The 20,263-nt window shown below is 43.6% G+C and overlaps 1 protein-coding gene across 6 annotated transcripts in view; it reads left to right on the top strand.

The window, feature by feature from the left end:
• KALRN (kalirin RhoGEF kinase) overlaps window positions 1-20,263 on the top strand; it is a 694,704-nt gene that overhangs the window by 484,842 nt on the left and 189,599 nt on the right. For all 6 annotated transcript variants that reach the window (XM_068966221.1, XM_068966363.1, XM_068966508.1 and 3 more), the window contains exons 31-33: window positions 58-159; window positions 1,479-1,621; window positions 4,923-5,025. In XM_068966221.1, the coding sequence (XP_068822322.1) occupies window positions 58-159; window positions 1,479-1,621; window positions 4,923-5,025 (348 nt within the window). The remainder of the gene's footprint in view (window positions 1-57; window positions 160-1,478; window positions 1,622-4,922; window positions 5,026-20,263) is intronic.

Genomic DNA, 20,263 nt, shown 5'->3' on the forward strand with positions numbered 1-20,263 from the left:
TAAGTCTCCCCACCGCCCTCCCCTTCCCCGCCTCTCACAGGCATTTCCTGTCTACAGACCTCAGAGCTGGGTGTGACCGAACACGTAGAGGGTGATCCCTGCAAATTCGCCTTGTGGTCTGGGCGCACCCCATCCTCAGACAATAAAACAGTGCTGAAAGTAAGTATTGCTCTCTGCTGGGCACAAGACCGGGGTTGGGGGTAACCAAAGGGGGCTTAGAGGGATGTGGGCAGGATATGCCTAAAAGCTGGGGCCTCTGGGCTTCCCTCAAGAGGGCAGCCCCACATGGGTGTTTAGACACAAATTCTATCATGAAAGTAGCCTGAAGCCTCAAAGACTACTGGTCTGTAAGTCCAGGCACTTGTTGGAGCATGGAGGGAAGAAGGAAGGGAATGGCTTTAGTGGGGTCCACTTAAATATGTTCTGCCCTTGTGGCCACTTCAGGAGCCAAGGATGCCAACTGACCTTTGGCAAAAGTCACCTTGTATGCTCTACATTCATTCAACATTTCTTTCCTGAACACCTTCCACATGTAAGGTATTCTGCTCAGTGGCGGCTGACTGTGTGTGAGATATAGACCGTTACATTCTGGAAACTCTAGTGAATCATACGAGCGAGCATGGGAACGAGGCCGATTGAGAGGAGTGTTGGGCAGGGTCCTTCTGGAGTCCCCTCAGCCCCCCAGAGTACACATAACCGGGGAGCTGAGTCAGCACTTGTGGCCATGCCAGTGAAACGGAGGACAGATCCTGCACATGGCGCACCTGTCAGTTGTGTGCTTCTCAGGGAAGTGCCCATCACCAAGGAAGAAATGGGCCAGCCCTGACCAAGCTTCACACTTGTTCACTCTGAATTGTCAGCATAGCTGCTGCCCGGCATGAGGAAGAAGTACCTGAGCAGACTTCCATGAAGACAAATGGGATATCCATGGAGTGATAGCGGTGCCTTCAATTAACAGGTTTACTAGGCTAAAAACCTGGGACTGACTCAATCACCGCAAGCCTATGTAGTCATATGGGTGTTGGACTTATACCCAGGTTAGATATAAGTATATCCAAGTTAGACCAGTATATCCAGGTCTATGTATCCATTTGGTAAATGGCTGCTGCCTCCAAACACCCCCTTGTTGCCCCTCCTATATTCTCCAGACCTCCCCAGAATCCAGTAACTGAAGTGTTAATCCTTGGTCCAGCAGGGGCAGGTATCACTGTTGGTCAGTGCCTCCACAGTTATTAAATATTTTGAAAATGACCCTGTAGAAGTTTGCTTTGACTCTTGAGGTCAGAGCCCTGTTCAAGGAGTTGGAAAAGCATGTCCGTGGGATTGAAGTCACAAGTATAAAACCAGAGAAATAAACCCCTCCAACATTTGGTATCCTTGACCAATGAGGGATTGAGCCTGCAAGAGAAGGGTTGAGAACTGTTTCAGTGGACTGAAGGGGAATGAGGTTCTTACTGTCTCTCCCTGTGGCACTCCAGGCCTCCAACATAGAGACCAAGCAGGAGTGGATCAAGAACATTCGAGAGGTGATTCAAGAAAGGATCATTCACCTGAAAGGAGCTTTGAAGGAGCCAATTCAGCTCCCCAAAACACCAGCCAAACAGAGGAACAATAGTAAGAGGTAACCAGGGTCTCTGCCCCTAGCACAGCCGCACAGGCCTCAGGGAGTGGGGGTGGGGTGAACCTTTGCTTCTGTGGGGGTGGTGCACCCCTCTCTGTGACACCACACTGAATTCTACCTAAGAGGAGTCACCACCTCTTAAGCACCTCACCCATCACTGTCAGTTATACTCAGCAGAGCTTCAGTGAGCACCTGAGTGTGTTGGGTGCCCCAGGAATATAAAAGGGAGTCCATCCCCTCAAGAACCATCTGACAGGCATGTCTCACACATGGGATAATTAAGCAAGAAGAGCCAGGACCACCAGTAGGGACAGGAAACGCTGCAGGCATCAGGGAGAGAGGCCTTGTGATGGGCACTAGAGTGAAGTGAATGGGGAAGGCTTTGGGAGGGAGGTGGCTGAGGGGAGGGCTCTCTGGACCGGCTAGACAGCCGAAGGACTGTGATGGCAGGGGTATGGCGTCACTGCAGCTCTTACTCTACACCCCACCCCTGCCAAGCCCTCACCTTCTTTCATTTGAGGCAAGCATTGTGACTGGGCAGAAGATGACTTTTTTTTGTAATATCTTCATCTCTCTGGGTCCTTCTGAATCCCAGTTTTCCCTATACCAGTGGGTGACTGCTTAAGTATTTCTTTCTCAAGTCTCCTTGTGACAGTCACCTTCAATGACTCTTTGCAGGGCACTTTAAAAGAAAGCATAGAAAAACTTCATGTCAGTTTTGGAAAGCTTGAAAAAAAAAAAAACTGAAACCAGAGTTCTGGAGGTTATGGATGTTGGCGATAACAGGCTGTCCTCTCCTCTTCTATTCATGAATGGAATAAATTCAGAAGGTTTAGTTGACCCTTTGGTACCAGCTAGCATACACAAACCAGGGAGCCGCCAAGAGAGGTGGTAGAAAGAAGGGTGTGGCTGAGGTAGAGAGGGACTCCTCCAGGGGCAGGAGCCCCAGAACACGCACGGCCAGGATAAGGCCCCTTCTAGGTGCTGAAAGAACAGTGATGACTGTGGCTGCTGCTGCTAAGTCGCTTCAGTCGTGTCTGACTCTGTACAACCCCAGAGACGGCAGCCCACCAGGCTCCTGCGTCCCTGGGATTCTCCAGGCAAGAACACTGGAGTGGGTTGCCATTTCCTTCTCCAATGCATGAAAGTGAAAAGTGAAAGTGAAGTCGCTCAGTCGTGTCCGACCCTCAGCGACCCCATGGACTGCAGCCTTCCAGGCTCCTCCATCCATGGGATTTTCCATCCAAGAGTACTAGAGTGGGGGGCCATTGCCTTCTCCGATGACTGTGGTGGGGAGGGGTTATTTTGATTTCAGTTACCTGTGTCAGGGTAAGGGGCACAATTAGTTTAGTACTAGAGACAGATCCTTCTGTAGCAAGTCTTTACTTCAATAAAAAAGAGGGAATGAAAAACTGTTATAAGGAACTGAAGGTCCAGGACCTTGATGGGAAAGGATATTCAGGCGAGGCTGTCCAGGGAAAGAGCCCCTTTCTCCTCTAGCAGGAGAATTTGAGCATTTCTGGAACATGGGATGGACATACCTTGGAAATGCCTCGTGCCTTTCCTTGGTCATTGTCAGGTGACGAGAGAGTGAGAAACCTTGGTGGACTCTGCAAAGAACAGCCAGGCATTGTGTTATTTCATTAGCTTGGCTCCCTATATACGGGGACAGAGTTTACAGAGGAATGGGTTGGCTTGGGGAATACTACCTACCCTCCTGGCTAGGCTCCTCACCTCCCCCAGAACTAGCTTCATCTGGAGTGGACCAGAAGGTACTGCAATGGGCCAGAATAGTAGGAAGCAGAAAGTACAGCCAGCTCGGAACTATCTACAAATGGTGGGGAGCAGTGTTCCAGATATCTAAAATAACAGATGATCTAAATGTCCTTTATTTTTGGTTTTGAAATGCATCACATAATTTTTTTTACAGCAGATTTTCCTTCCTACGAACGTGTGGCTTATATTATTAAAATAAGTTGGCATTTCCCAAGCCCACAAGTGGTGGTGAGAAGACAGTTGACTTAGAATCATTCTGAGTGGGAGAAGCTTTTTATGATTAGCACTCTCTGTGTATGTACATATGCATCATGTATGCACACACACACACACACACATGTCTACGTACTCCCACACCATAGACTGTAACTGTGTAGACTTTGGTGAGACAGCTTCAGTGACTGTTGCCCATGGAGTAACACTCTCAGGCTTGAGTTCTCATTTCCCCTAAGGCCATGTTTTTCTAAAGTAGTAGCAGGGGTATGACTTTCACACAGATCCCCATAGGAAGTGCTGTCATTTCCTGTGCTGATTTATCCAACTCTTGGCCCACACCTCCAGTTTTTCCTGACATTGACCTTTTGGCTTTCACCAGTTGCCAGACATCTAATCCCCCTTGGCCCAGCCTTTGTGTTCAGTATGGGATCGGGACCCAGTTGTAAAGCAGCAGAGTTGAGGGAGCATGTGAATAAAATAGCTGTATGGTCCAGGGGCCTAGGAAGGGGTCCAAAGGCCAGGAGTACACTTGGGAGACTGTCCTGTCAGACCCTCAGGAGCACAGCTGGCTCCAGAGCTGCTGCGGAATCTGTGACTGTCCTCTTATCTTTGAGAAGATGCCTTGGCTTTCTGTGTTAATAAGAAGTCATCATAAATAAGCATGCGATCAGTAAGACCCACCAAAATGAAAGCAATAAACTCTTCCTCCAGACGCAGGAGTTGAGGGTCCAACATAAGGACCTTCCCAAGGATCGTCTCCCCTGGAAAAAATATCCCACCCAATTTTCTTGAGCAAGAGAAGCACAGGTCAAAAAAATTCTTCTCAGTTCTGTTCTCTTTATAAGCCAGCTATAAACCACCCCGATCCTGTTATAGCATGCACAAAATCTGTTTGAATGCCGTGAACTCTGGGATTGTTGCAGATGACCCAGACAGTTGGAGAGGATGTGCTTCTTCCTACTGCACTAAGCAGGTGCTAAGCAGGACGTGCTTCTTCCTACTGCCTATTATAGACCCATTCCTAGTGAAAATAAGTAGCTGCCCCCTCTGTACCATGGGCCAGAAGAGTTATAGAGAGTCATTTTGTGTTCAGTTATCAACATAGTGATTATGTATTTGCTAAGCTCAAGAAGTGACATCATTGAAAATCACATGGGACTGCTTCCTTTAGTGGGATAATTTTAGACAAATCCCTGCTAAAAAGTGCTAAGGCTCTGCTCTGCCAGACCAGCTGGAAATCCTTGTGTGCTCTAAACCCACAGTTGTCCCCCCCACCCCCACCCCTGCTGTTTTTCTCTTCTTCCTGCAGGGATGGAGTGGAGGATGTTGACAGCCAGGGGGATGGGAGCAGCCAGCCAGACACCATCTCCATTGCCTCGAGGACCTCCCAGAACACAGCGGACAGTGACAAGGTAGGCCAGTGCCCCAGCCTTCCTCCCCAAGACTTCCTACTTGGCTGAACTACTCCTGGAGGGCCACCCATGGAGGAATGTCTCCCACGGTGGAGCCTGACCTCGGTAGCCAGTGGTCCTTGTGGTGGCCGGAGGGGAAAGAGCTGGAGGGCTGGAGGAGATACGCTACAGCCAACCTTCCTCCCCAAGACTTCCTACTGGCTTAACCACTCCTAGAGGGCCACCCACGGGGGAATGTCTCCCACAGTGGAGCCTGACCTCAGTAGCCAGTGGCCTTTGTGGCGGCCAGAGGGGAAAGAGCTCGAGGGCTGGAGGAGATATGCTACAGCGTGGAGATTTTGTCGGAGGGGACAGAAGATTTAGGGGCCAGCCAGCCCTCTCATGCCATCAAAGCTTAGCAGAACTGGTGAGAGTAAAGAGCAAGTCTGGGTTTCCTCTCCTGAGATGCCCCAGTGGCACTTATTAGGCTGTGCTTTCTGGGAGGCTGGAACTCAGGAAGCTGAGACTGGGATAGTTTCCAGAGACCTTAGTGGCTGTGACTGGCTCATCCTGAAGTTAGACCAAGACCAGTGACTTTGGAAATGGCCACAGAGATGCCTCCTGTCCGAAGGGGCTCTGGTGAAAATGATGCCCTTCTCTGGCCAGAGTACTGGGGTTCAGTTCCTGAGGGGCAGAGGACCAGGAAGTGATGTTTGAAGCAATGTGGAGGGATGTAGTTGTCTCAGGAGAAAACCTGGTCACTTGCTCTCTTACATTTTGGAGCAAGTGAGTAAAAGGAGCTCTGATGAGGAGGCAAAGAAAGGAGAATGTAGCAGAGACTCGGAGTGCTTGTTCAAGCCACGGGAGGAGTTCAGCGGTCTGACTGTGCATCAGGAGCAGGGGAAGGTTCTGTCTCTGACCCTCCTCTCATCTGTTTACCTCAGGGTCAGAAGACTATGACACGATCCTTTTCTGAATACTAGGGATTTTATTAATAAAGGTAGGGGTTTTCAAAGGTCAGTTGACCCTAGTTTCTAGACTGAGTATTTTGGCCTTAGTCCTCCAGCCTCAGGCAACATGCTGTGTCCTGACTTCATTTTAGTTTTCTAAGTTAGGGACTTTTTTTTTTTTTTTTCAAGATAATCTGCATTTATTAGGATTTTTCCATATTTTTTTTTCTTACTGGAAACTTCTGAAGATCATGGTGCAAAATCATTCTCTAGACTAGTGTTCAAGGACATGCAGGGTAATCAATTCTATTTGACATCCTGCTTTCATTTTTGACTATCGGAGTAGATGGAAAATTGGATTTTTCTACTTGTTAAACATACAAAGAAAACTATTTCTGTACTTCCTTTCTCCTCTGATTGGTTGTTTAGAAATATAACCTAGAGTATCCTATGAATGAAAGTGTTTCTTTTTAAGCAGTCAGTGGGTGGTAAGTGAAGCTCATGTTTCCCAAGTTCAGCTGTAGCAGCCTCTCAGTTCCATGCTGGTCGTCCGGGGGATGCTTCCCTTCCGGCTGCTACTTTGTCTTCCCCACGGCCGTTAGACACCTCCGCCAGAGACAGTTGTCTTAGGAAGCCTCCACTCCAGCCTCTCCTTGTCTTCTAGCAGGGTGATTGCAGGGTGGTCTAGCAGACCACTTCTGACAGCAGCCCTTTATTAATGAGGGACCCGGGTACTTACACGTTATTCACAAGTGAGGAAACTGATGCCAGGAAGTCTGAGTGACTCACCTAAGAAAACCCTAGCATCGAGTAGAAAAGCAGAAACAAGAACCCATGTCTCCCTGATTCACTGTCATATTTTCCCCCTCACTCTCAAAGTCAAAGCTTTGAGCTCCCAGTGCTAAGATGAACTCAGCTAGTAGGTCCTTCTGCACATTTCGCAAAACTCCCAGTCACATACTCATGAAAAAGCACCCACCACGTGCCAAGCTCTGTTCTGGATACTGTAGAGACATGTGGACTCTTTGTTGAGTGTGAATCCTTATTTGTGTAATTTTCGTTTCATGTATGTCTCTATAGCCAGGCTCTTAAGCCCTGATGAGGGCAGGGGTTATGTCTGTCTGTTTCACGGCTGTCCCTTCAGCACATAGCACACAGGGATGCTCAGGAAGTACTTGGGGAATGAACAGAGCAGGCAGGGAACTCTAGAATGAAGCAGAAGCTAAAACAGGCGGTCTGAAAGCAGCCAAACATACAAATAGCGTATTTATAAATATGCTAAAGAAACCTCGAAGTTTCCTTACTACAAGCAAAAAGCTTTGATCAGCTGGAGGACTGGTCAATTCCCAATTACCTTCTCAGCCTTTGGGAAATATGAGCAGTAGGTTGGAAGATGAAGAGAGATTCTGTGTTCCAACACGAAACCTGGAAAATCACTTAGAAACAGTTAAATAAAGGGAAGGCCTGTCTGTGACCACGCACCATAATTGGAATGTTCTTACTCTTCTAACACTAAGCAGTGAGAAGGGGACAGCCATGTGTCCCCTTGACCTGCACTGCCTTTCATGAGAGAAACTATTTATTGGTATCTTTGAATTTACAGATGTTATCAACAATGTTAAATTTTCCCCCTACCTATACCACAAGACCTGGAAACTAGTCTTCATTGGTTTCCAAGGAGTCAGCTGAATAGACTCTGAAGAAGAGAAAGAGAAAACGGGCTAATTCAGGTAGGCTGAGTCATATTCAGCAGGAGGGCAGACAGGGTGACTGTGGGGAAGGGATGGGGCAGAGATACCTCACAGAGATCAGGGTTATTTTAACGGTGAGTTTCTAGAAAAGCCCCAGTCTTTTTCTTCTAATCCAGAGGAATGAGAATAGTAGAGCTGTGGGCTGGATAGATGGTAAACAGAACCATCAAAGGGCCAGGGCGGATGGCCTTCAGGAACTGTGGGACCCGAAGACACCTCTGCAATCACTTTATGTGTCCTTTGTGTGTTGGGTAGGGTGGAAGGAGTTTGGACACACCTGGTTTCAAATTCCAGCTCTGGCACTTGCCCTTTGTGTCACGTTGCATGAGTCATTGCACCTTAATCTCCCAATCTATAAAACAAAGATAATACACATCTCACCGAGTCTTTGGGAAGGTTAAGCAAAATATATTTAGTTGTTACCTATTAGACACTCAGTAAAGGTTAACTTTCTCTCTTTATTAGAAAGGAAATAGAAATCCAGATACTGTGAATAAGAGTACTTGATTATTTAGCATATTAAAACTCTTTGGAAGTTCTTGAATAGAGTTCTGCCCTCTAGGTCCGTGGTTCATTAAATGTCAAAAAGTTTTTTCCATATTAGACCTAAAGGGACACAGCTTCAGTTTGCTTGTCTGTAAATAGAACAACGTTACTGCACTTTCCATTTGCTAGGCCTTAGAATCTAAAATGTAGCTATTTGCTGTTAGCATTGGCTCTTGGCTTATTTTGTTATCTAATGGGTTATAATCCATTATTCTCAGGTATTTCATTTTAACCCTCAAATTGTATCACCTTTGGCCAGTGGTAACCCCTAAAGCTTTATTTAAAGACAGTTGACTTGTCTTTGCTATTAATCTTCTTTTTTAGAAGTTCTCAGTTTCTCCAGCTGTTCTTTGTATTAACACATTTTCAGATCTTTCCATATCCTGGTTGCCTTCCTCGGGTTTACTCTAGTATATAATGATCTATATAAAATGGGGCCTCCAGAGTGACATAGTACATTAGGTATGAACTAACCGATGCAAATTCAGCTTCTTGTTCTAGAGCGACTATGCTTGCCCTCCTCCCTAAGATGTTTTACCCTGTATAGTAGGATGTACAGTGCTGACTCATGGAATCTCCTTGCCTGTTTTTGTGGCCCGCTCTTAGTTGGGCAGGTGACTTAGTAACCTGAGTGTTGGACTATTTAATATCTATTAGATGTTCTCTTGTTTAATTCCATCCATATTCCAGCATGTTTTGAATATAGAATTATTCTGACCAGTGTATCAGATGCATTCCCCAGCATTATTGGCGAAACATACTTTTTGTGACTTCATCCACATTCTGACTATAAAGACAAGATTGAGAACAGAAGACCAGCAAGAGCCCGACACCTGGCCCTTCCTCATTTCCCACTCGGGTTTTGAAACTTGGGTCTATCCTTGTCTGACTCTTCTTTTTCGGAAAGGGAATGTCCCCATTCCCTCTATAACAGAGAAGCTGGAATTGCTTGTGGTATGTCCTCCCTTGATGAGGAATCACTCTAGTATTCTTAATTCTGCATTAAATTCTGACAGAGCTAACATGGGTGCCTCAGTAAATGATATGAATAGCTCTCCCCAAAGTTGTTTTTGTTCAGCTCTCAAATGGGTCTGCATAATTAGGTTCCACTTTATCCTTGTCCTGTGTAAAAGTGTCATTTCCCTGAAGGCAAATGGATGTCCTTACTTTGTCCATAGAGCTCTGGGTCTAAGCCCCTTTCAGTTCTGTCCAGAATATGCTCATGTTACTCTGGACATGACTACAAGACCCTTTTGCTTATACATGTATTAGGTGATGGAGGCTGGCAACCATATTTCAGAGAAATCCAGAATCATAGAATTCTAGTCAAGCAAGGCTGAGTAATAAGGTAGTAGTGAAGAAGTGTCTTGTCATTGAACAAGATGGGTATCTGCCAAATAATTACCAACTAATGGTACAGAAGTAGCCAGCTGGGCAGTGACAGTCTCTATGCATGTATATGTTGTTTAGACTCGGCATGCCAGAGATGCTCAATAAGTGCTTATTGAATTGAACATTACAAACCCCTCCTAGGAAGCGCTGTGAATTTCTAGACATGTTCAGGCTGGCTGGAGACAGGAATTGAGCTGCAAGTGCTATTCTCTGCAAAAATTATAACAGAAGAATACTGCTGAAACATCCTGGGGCTGACTGTGACTTGAATGAGGGATTTCAAAAACAAGCAAATGTGATCTAAGTTACAAGGCGGGCTGACAATGACAATGTGCTGAAGGGAGACAGGGAAATGCCTAGAGAAGCCCGGCGATTTCAGAATACAGCTCAGAAGTGTTTAAATTCTCAACTGTCAAAGCAGTGTAATGAGTTATGACCAAAACTTTGTTCTGCTATTTGGGAGGAAATGTTCTGTTTAGAGATGGCAAGGGCCTGACTAAGGGGACAAAGGATTCCTACAAGGTCACTCACTGTGGTAACACAATACCACTAACAAGGAGCAGGGCAGCCTGGCTGCAGAAGCCTCCTGGGAAAGAACTTCTTTACTAAAGAGCCTCACCTGGTTTATCAGACCCTGGTGATCTTGACACATGTACTCTGGGAGCACAGACCAGGCCGCTAGGTGCAAGGGCTGTAGTCAGAGAGGGTCTAGCCCCCACGCTGGTATATTGGGGAGGGCCCAGCCCGTGCACTGGCCTATTTCATCTCTCTTCACTTATGCTCTGTTATGCTCTGGTGTGTTCTCCGCTCACGCTCTACTGCATAGCAGGTGCAGATCTCCACGCTGAGAGGGCAGCAATGAATGAAACAAGCCCTCCTTTGGCTTGCTTTCCTATATAGGGAGGAAAGGCAAATAACCAGAAAGAGAAAGGATAGCATTCTAGTCTTCTGCTACTAACAAGAGATTTTTAAAAAGGCTCCTAGGTTTTTCCTGTAAGAAAAAGTGGACTAATGCTGCAATTGGAAGAACTTGCCTTAAATGTAAGAAGTTAGTTTCCTTGCAGGGATTATTGTTGACAGGGGAAGAGAAAAATGGACTCTCCATTTAAATGGGCTCATAGGGAAACTTCCCTGGTGGCCCAGTGACTAAGATTCTGTGCTCTTAAAATGGAGGGGGCCAAGGTTCGATCCCTGGTTGCGGAAGAAGCTCCCACATGCCACAGCTGAGAGTTCCCATGCCACAACTAAAGAAAGATCCCAGCCAAATAAAATGAAGTAATATCTTAAAAAATAAATAAATGGGCTCCTAAGTAGAAAAATTCTCCAGAGAATGAGGCTGGATAGAGGGCTTCTTGGGAGGAAGGAGAGCTTACTGGTTCCAGTTCCCTAGAAGCCAAGTCTGAGACCGGGATTCCTGTACATGGAACTTATTGGTGTCCCTTCAAGGAAAGGGGCAGGAAACAGGGCCCACTGTAGAAGGAGCTAAGACAGATGTGCACATGGCCTCAGCTGGAGTCCAGCTCAGCCTGATCCCTCCTGGAGCTGGAGTGTGAATGGCACCCCAAATCTGCCCTACCTTGAGGCAGAGGGCTGGTCTTTGTGGCAGCTGTGAGCTGTTAGCAGCCAACATGCAAAGAGCTGGGGCATGGCAGCCCCAGCAGAAAGAGAGTCTGAGTGGGCTGCGAAGGCATCAGCTGCACAGAGGACGAGGATGGCTTGGGGAATCAGGCATGCGTTCAGTCCCTGATTGCTTACAGTGGCAGGACCTTGAATGGGTCACTCAGTCATTCCATGCCTCCATCTCCAAGTCTGTACAGTGAGGGCAGTGATCTCAGCTTCCTGGGATTTTCAAGGACTAGCCAAGAACCTGTACAAAAGAGGGTGTGAAGCAGAGGAGACTGTCCAGGTGACTATAGGTGACTGGAGTTTTAAGGGCCTACAGATTACTGGCTTTTGCCACTAAGGATAAAAACCAAATATCTGGAAATGTAGAGACTCATCAGTGTCAAGACTAATAAAAATCCTATCAGTTCACACATTGTAATATTTTTCACTTAGCAAATTCTTTTGAAAAAATCAGGATGATGCAATACACCAGCAGGATATAACTTGTTATAAAGGGAATAATGTGTTATGAGCCATAGCCCTAGATTTTTTGTGTGTGTATAATATACACAATTTTATGATATATTTGGGTGAATGACCTGTATTTTGTGGCTACTCTTTTAGTTATATTAAATTAAATAAAATTATAAAAGAAGACATGCTTTTTAAAACTCCTTTATCTGCGTTAATAAAGAAGTGTAAATAACCCAAAGCAATAGCTAATAGAGATATTATAAAATACATTACAACATATGAGAAAGAGAGAGAGAATTGGTATTTGAGAGGACACAGAGAGGCCACTGGTACATTTTCTAGTTGGAGAAAGACCAGAGTTTTTGTTTCATATGTTTTTTTGGTTGGTTGGTTGGTTGGTTTTGTTTGAATTTTCTTTCAGATATATCTAAATAAGACAATGTAATACAGGTCTACTAAAAATGTATTCAAAAGAATTTAATGGACAGCTCAATGCATACATAAGGAAGTACTTGATCTTAAAAAATAAATGTATGAAATAATAAAAATACAAAAATAAAGTTATTGATCATCATTAGATGAAGGTGAAAGAGGAGAGTGAACAAGTTGGCTTAAAGCTCAACATTCAGAAAACGAAGATCATGGCATCTGGTCCCATCACTTCATGGGAAATAGATGGGGAAACAGTAGAAACAGTGTCAGACTTTGTTTTTTTGGGCTCCAAGATCACTGCAGATGGTGACTGCAGCCATGAAATTAAAAGACGCTTACTGCTTGGAAGAAAAGTTATGACCAACCTAGATAGCATATTCAAAAGCAGAGACATTACTTTGCCGACTAAGGTCCGTCTAGTCAAAGCTATGGTTTTTCCAGTGGTCATGTATGGATGTGAGAGTTGGACTGTGAAGGCTGAGCGCCGAGGAAATGATGCTTTTCAACTGTGGTGTTAGAGAAGACTCTTCAGAGTCCCTTGGACTGCAAGGAGATCCAACCAGTCCATTCTGAAGGAGATCAACCCTGGGACTTCTTTGGAAGGAATGATGCTAAAGCTGAAACTCCAGTACTTTGGCCACCTCATGCGAAGAGTTGACTCATTGGAAAAGACTCTGATGCTGGGAGGGACTGGGGGCAGGAGGAGAAGGGGACGACCGAGGATGAGATGGCTGGATGGCATCACTGACTCGATGGACGTGAGTCTGAGTGAACTCCGGGAGATGGTGATGGACAGGGAGGCCTGGTGTGCTGCGATTCATGGGATCGCAAAGAGTCAGACACGACTGAGCGACTGAACTGAACTGAACTGAAAAAACAAAACAAAAATGAAAACCATCAAGATGGTCCACCCAAGTTTGAGTCTCCAGAATGAGATTGTGACAACGTGTGACATTTAGCCCTGGGGCCTGAGCAGGTGACCCACCTTCTGGAGGTCTAGCCTATTAAATGCACAATGCTAAAAGCTAGAAAGAAAAAAATGTAATGGGTCTGCAGGAGAGTCCTCACCACTTCGGTTACTCTGCCCTTTATCTCAGGGCCCTAAACTGTTTCTTTAGAGGGAGAGGTTTGTGTTGCCTCCTATCTAGTAACAGAACATTTTCTAACTCTTAAATAAATACCTTTAAAAGATTTACAGTTGTACTCCTCCTTTGAGGTGGATACATCTGAAACCTAAACTTAGACTTCGTAAATGTTACCGATCATCTAGAAAGCAAATAATCTTCATAACCCACCATGGCTGAGAAGCAGTTTGCAGTACACGGGCAGATCACCGAGCACTGAGCCCGCAAGTTTCTTGGTTTCCAGTGGTGGTGGTGTGCAAATACATGATCCGGAAGTAAGGAAACTGCAAAAGGTGGTTTGTCAGTAGGTCAGATCTCTGTGCAATAGCTACAGGGCTGGCCAGAGGCCAGATATGACTCCAGGTAAGCCTGGAGTTTGAAAACAGACACTCAGGGAAGAATGGAGCCCGAGATATCCTCTTGCCCTCTGTTTCCATCCTGTTTAAAGGGAACAAGGTGATTTGCGCAGTATCACAAAGCCAGTTCATGGTAGGCCTCAGATTCAAGCCCAAGTCACTCTCCTGCCTGTTAAATGGAATCAAAAGCATAGTACTTTTGTAGTTACTGATAGTTCAGCTTCTAAAACTTTGTAGCAAAAACAAACACTATTGTTACTGGCTTCTTTTCCAGCTGCCTCTATACCTCCCTGCCCAGTCCCAGCAAATCTACAGCAGCCCAAAGTAAATTACAAAGTGGTTCTTTAAGTTGTTTCCAGACTGCAAAGGAGAAAGATAACTTATCAAGTGTTAATGCCTACCACAGACTGTTTGATACTAAGTACTTGTGACTCATGTAGTGGCCTTGGTGGGAGTGCGATTCTGCCCCAGAGTCTTCAAGCCACTGTAGGCAAATTCCCTGTCAGATTCTGAGAGCTTGGGCAGTAAGCACTGTGGTGAGGCCGATCCCTGCCTCCAAGCGGTGTGGGAGTGTGAGTCTTCAGAACAAGTTCAACCCTGCTGCCACCCACCACAAACTTAAATTCTATTTGTAAAAAGTTTGGTGGAAGCAGAACGCAAATCTGAGATCAAGCCAAGATGTTCAAGTGGATTAGCTGGCAACAGTCCAAGGCAAACAAGCCTCAAGTGAGTACACTGCTCGTCGGACACACTGGGGAGAAGGGACACCAGACTGGGAGATGGCACAGGTCGAGGGCAGGGCCAGCTTGGAGGCTGGAGGCAGAGAGAAGTGGCAGCTCTCAGGGCGAGGGTTTTACTCGATTGTTTGGCACAGACCTCTTGGCATATCATTCGCCCTTTATCCTTCTGAGTTAAAAAGTTCTTTTAGTGCAGAACAAGATGACTGAATCTACCTTCTTAAAGCTACTGGTAAGAGGGAAACAGGCTTTGGGAAATATTGCTCTTAAAATGGTGTGCTCCTGGATGACTAGGGGATGATGACAGTAGGAGTTCTGGTATCTGGAGGCAAGCTCTCCTGAGAAGGGTGAGAGTGAACTTTAGAAATTTCAAGATATGAATGTCCAGAGCCAAAGCAGTGAGATGAGAGTGGACGGGGTGGGTGAACGAGGCTTTGAGGTGGTGGTTGCACTTTAGCTGAGCTTCGTTTCCCTATTTGTGCTGTGCTGTCAAATATGACATGTTTTCTCCCGTAACATGGAAGTCTTGGTAGATAAGTGGATAAATATTACCCTTTTTTGTGATCTTGACTGTAGATTGAAAATGCTTGTGTGGGTTTTACCTTCCTGGAAGCTTAGCTTCACTGCCTTACTGCTCATGGCTACTGCCCACCTATCTGTCATGACTAGTGGGATATAGTGGACATAGGATGGCCATGGGAAGATCTACGCTTCTGTGGCATTGGGGTGAGAAGATATGATCCTACTGCCAGAAAGCAGAGCCTTGTCAAGAGAAACAAGATTGCCTGTCCTCTGTGGTGGCCTGCCACTAGGAAAAAAACCCCAAGGATGGAACTTTGGTCCAGGGCAACAAATAGCAAATGCCTGCTGAGAGGCGCAGCCTACTTCTGCCCTGATAGCTCTTCCTATTGAGAGAAGTGCTGGAAGGTGCAGACCTGTAAAGACTAGACCCATTCCATGTGTCCGCTCCCTAGTTTCCACCAGACCCTTCCTTCTCCTAATCAGTCTTTCTGATCTTCTGTTGCCATATGCCACTCGGATCTGGCCCTGGTTGTGTTGGAGTAGTCACTGCCTTGTTCAGAGTTGATAGTCAAGTTTTCAGCCTCCCCGTATTAGAGCTGAGTTTTCTAAGTTCAGAATGCTCATCTCCAATCATTATTATTATTATCATCATTAATGCTCTAATTGGTTCTCCTTGAAGCAGCAAAGTTCAGAAGAGCAGTTCTAAATCTGCATGGCCCCTGCTGATGCTGGTTACGGGGTGTTTACTGAGTGCCCCCATATGCATTGCTCTCTGTGTCGTATGCAAGGGGTTGTGCTCCACTCTGACGTTTATGAAGAAAAAAACGGGCTCTGTGTTTTCCTGTCTTCTGCTAGCTGGTTTCCTTTCAGTTGCAGGAATGGGATTTAGAACGTTTCATTCAAGACTCTGCTGTTAGTCACTTACATATGGTCTGACTTGGTGAGCACTAGAGGATGTTAAATGTTCACTACCTTTTCTTTTCCTCATTACCTTGATGCGTGCTATCTGTTAATCTCATTGATTAACTTATCAAGCATTTATTGAGCTCCTACTGTTTGGTAGGTGCTATTCTAGACGAAGAGGTTATGGCAGTGAACAAAACAGACAAAACACCTAGGTGGCTGGCTTAAACCTTTCTCTTTGTGTTGATGTGAACCTAAATATACTCAAATTGGAGATATTTGGAATGCACTGCAACTTACATCTATTTTTTGTGTGTGTCTGTGACTGACACTATTGCAGCTTTTATTTTAAAAGAATTCAGTAAATCTTTTAAAAAGATAACATGGGAGTTCTTGAAGGTAGTCCCCCAGTTTTTCACTTCTTGATTCATAATGACTTCAAACCAGAATGTTAGAATTTCCACCACTATCACCTTAGTTGCAGTCAGTAGAGTTTCAGTTAGGGAAGGTTGCCTTCCTGGCAGGTAGACATTCCAGACAAAGAGAAGAGATCAGGAAGTAGTCACATAGCCCCCAAACATTACTTCTATCTCATAAAACAAGAATATCAAAGGAAAATTGTTATTTTTTAAAAAAGGGAAAACTGTTATAATAACAGGTGAAGACGGTGATAATGAGGAAGGATATGAGGGGATGAGAAGTGGGGAAGAGTTTATTCAAGGAACTTATTTTAAATTGTAGAATCTGAAATCTGTAATACAGAGTCTAACTCATCTCCCCATCCCACTTCACCCTGCAACCCCCCAGAACAAGAAGTCACCGTTCCTATGCCTCTTTACACACAAGATATTAAGCACCTTTATTGAACCCAAGAAAATGTATTGAAAACTTCTCAAAGAAAACTATTTTAGGCATATATTTTCTAACATTAAATTTAAAACAGTACTTCTAATGGGGACATATAAAGTCCAAACCACTGGATTGGTTATGCATTTAGGAGGCAAATAAGTAGCCTGGCTTGCTGCAGTCCATGGGGTCTCAAAGAGTCGGACACGACTGAGCAACTAAACTGAACTGACTGAAGTAGGCACTACCATTAACTCCTGATCAAGCAGGAAAATCTGTTAACAGAGAAGCATGAAATTAGCTAGAGACAAAAATGGTACAAATATTTAGGTACACTGAATTTTATTCAACAGAATTTTATTGAGTGTTCACTGATGACCATTTACCATAGAGATTCAGGATATATAAGAACAACCTCTGTCCTTGTCCCAGAGTTTCCTGAGTTCACACCCACAAGTGTCTTATATATGATGCCATGTACAGTGGCTATATACATGTTATTTGTATTTATGGAAGGACACAGTTGTTCTTAGCACTTCTTTGGTTCCAATTTTTGTGCTTAGCATCAGAGAAACTAGGACAATGAATGTTAGGTGAGATATATACTTACCACACAATATGCTACATTTTTTTTTTTTAACAGAAGTATAGGCACTTTGAACAACAGCCCAGGAACCAGGGATGGCTTTTACACCAGAAGTGAAATTTGAGCTTGACCTTGAAGTTTATCTTCCTTCTATTTCTCCTCTTTTGTATCAGTTTTAACTCTAGAATAATTATTCTAATCATGGACAGATTGTAAAAGAGCAATGCAACTGATACATCTGTATCAAAAGAAGTATTTTGTTTTGATGTGGAATTAGGCTTTTTTTTAATGACCTGTTAGTTCTGATGGGAACTATTAAAAAGTTCCCTCAGAATTTTTTCCAAAACTTTCTTATACTTCCTCATTATAATCTAAATCTGTTTTTCCTTAAGCAGATGTACTCAAAAATTTTTAAAGGAACTTTTGAAGCAGTAATACATACACATTTAAAATTTAGGGGTTTTTCTTGGAATATTATTTTAAAATATAAAAGCTCACATTTATTCTTTTTAAAAAATGTCTAAACAAGTAAACAAACAATACGTACTATTTTATACTTTTTTCCTTGTAACAAATCTGGGTAATTTCATAGCAGGATGTGTAGAGCTGGGTCATTCTTTTTTATGGCTACACAGTATTCCATTACTTAAGAGGACCATAATTTTTTTAACCAGTCTTCTATTGATGGGCGCCTGGGATGTTCCAGTCTTTTACCACTACAAACAGGGCTGTAATACTTATACAAATGTAGTTTTTCACGCTTGTAAGTTATGAGTTTATTACTGGCGTAACTTCTTAGAAGTAGAAGATGTGTTTAAAATTTTTGATAGATGTTGTTAGATCACCCCCTATAGGAGTTGGACCAATCTATACTCTCCAGCTGAGTATGGGTGTCAGTTTCTCCAGTCTTGCCACCTAATGTATCTTCAATATTTTTTATCTTTTCCAATCTGATATTAGATACTTTAAAATAATCCTTATTTAATATTTCTCTCATATATATTTTGTTTAACTGATAATATTGCAACTGTCTTATTTTCTGTTATTTTTATTGAAATGTGCAGTATTGGACTTTTAACTCTAGAATAATTAACCGAATGAGACTTACAGACTTGTCTGATTAGCGGTTACTATGTTCAATCCCTGGGTCGGGAAGATCCCTGGAGAAGGAAATGGCAATCCACTCCAGTATTCTTGCCTGGAAAATCCCATGGATGGAGGAGCCTGGTTGGCTACTGTCCATGGGGTTGCAAAGAGCCGGACACGACTGAGCGGCTTCACTATCTATCTATCTATGGATAAAATGCATTCCTAATCAGATACTTCTGGTCAACATTAAACTTTTTCTTAAATTTATTAATGTAAAATAGGTATACTAAAAATGCATAAAAATTACTAAGCATTTGAATAGGTAATTATAAAGTGGACATACACGTAATAACCATGCAGTTCATGAGAGCAAGACATGGCCAGGTTTCTGTAAGTGCCATGTGTGCCCCTCTCTGGTCACAGTCTTGTCCTCTTCCCTAGAGGTGACCATTCTTCTGACACTCATAATAATAATGCCCTGATTTTCTTTATTATTGTACCTTCTCTGTATGTATACCTAAAGAATATTATTTCAGGGTGACTGTTGTAAAGTTTTATATGGCTAGACTCATTATCTGTGTGTGTGTGTCCTCTCTTGCTCAACACTTATTTTTATGGAATTCCTCCTTTCTGACATGTGTAGCTGTTCATTCATTTTCATTGTTGTATAGTATTCCGTTGTATGAATATACCACAACTTATTTATCCATTTTGCACATGGGATGTTTGGGACCATTATGAACAATGCTGCTATGAATACTCTTGTATGTGTATCCTTGTATAAGGCATGTACTTGAGTTTCTCTAGGGTATAAAGCTAGGAATGAAATTGCTAAGTGAAAAAAGAGAAAGAAATGGCTAGGCGATAGTGTGTACATGTATCTTGCTCGTTACTATTAACTGCTGATACCAGCTTTCCACTCCTACCTATAAGTATATGTGAGAATTTCTGCTGCCCCACATCATCATGTATACTTGAGAGAGCCAGATCTGATGGGTATGTAGTAATATTTGCTTATGGTTTTAATCTGCAGTCCCCTAATTATTAATGAAGTTGAAGATCTTTCCATATCTTAGTGGGCCTTTAGATTTTCTGCTTTGCAATGCCCCTGTTCATCGCAGGGGCATGATGCCTAGTTTTTTAGGGAGCTGCCTGTTTGTTTGGTTTTTTCTGATGTAGTTTTGGGCCTTCTTTATATAGTCTAGATATTAATCCTTTGTTGGTTATACATGTTGTAAATATCTGCTTTCACTCTGTGGATAGTCTTTTCATTCTATTGTGTCTTAAAAAGCATCTAAATCTAATTTGACATTTTGAAGGCAACACATTTGTAAGTTAAAGGCTCATATGATGTGATATAATGAGACATTTCTTACATTTAGTCCTTTAAAATAGAGTTCATCTTTTTATTCTCCACAGAATAGTGGAGAATACCAGTATGGAAACTTTATACATAATGTGGGCTTTTGTCAATCCCTAAGTTTACCTCTGTTTTACTAAAAGAATAAGAACAAAGACTTTGACATTTTAAAATATATCTGTTGCACTTTACATATTATGTAACAGGCAATACAGTTACAGCAATGAAATGTATTAGGAAAACAGATGATACCTCCATTGGATTTGGAACTCACTTGTTCGACAAACAGATCTAAGACCCAGGTAGGAAATCTTTACATAGCAAAACTAAGCATCTATGCTCTGAGGAGATCCTCTCAAATCCTAATTTTATATGTAATTCTTACCATTTTCGTCTAGAAACTTAGCCCATAAGAGAAAGTTACTTATATGTAGACACTAGTAGCCGCAAAAGCTGAGCTACTGATAGCAGAAGAGGAAGCAGAGAAGCTATGAAAGCAAAAGCTGGCAGAGGAAGCCACACTCCAGCCGCTGGGTCCTTTTACTGAAGGTCTATAACCTGGCATGTCTTAGGACATCCTTCATAT

This window comes from Capricornis sumatraensis, chromosome 1, assembly GCF_032405125.1.
Source record: "Capricornis sumatraensis isolate serow.1 chromosome 1, serow.2, whole genome shotgun sequence".
NCBI lineage: Eukaryota > Metazoa > Chordata > Mammalia > Artiodactyla > Bovidae > Capricornis > Capricornis sumatraensis.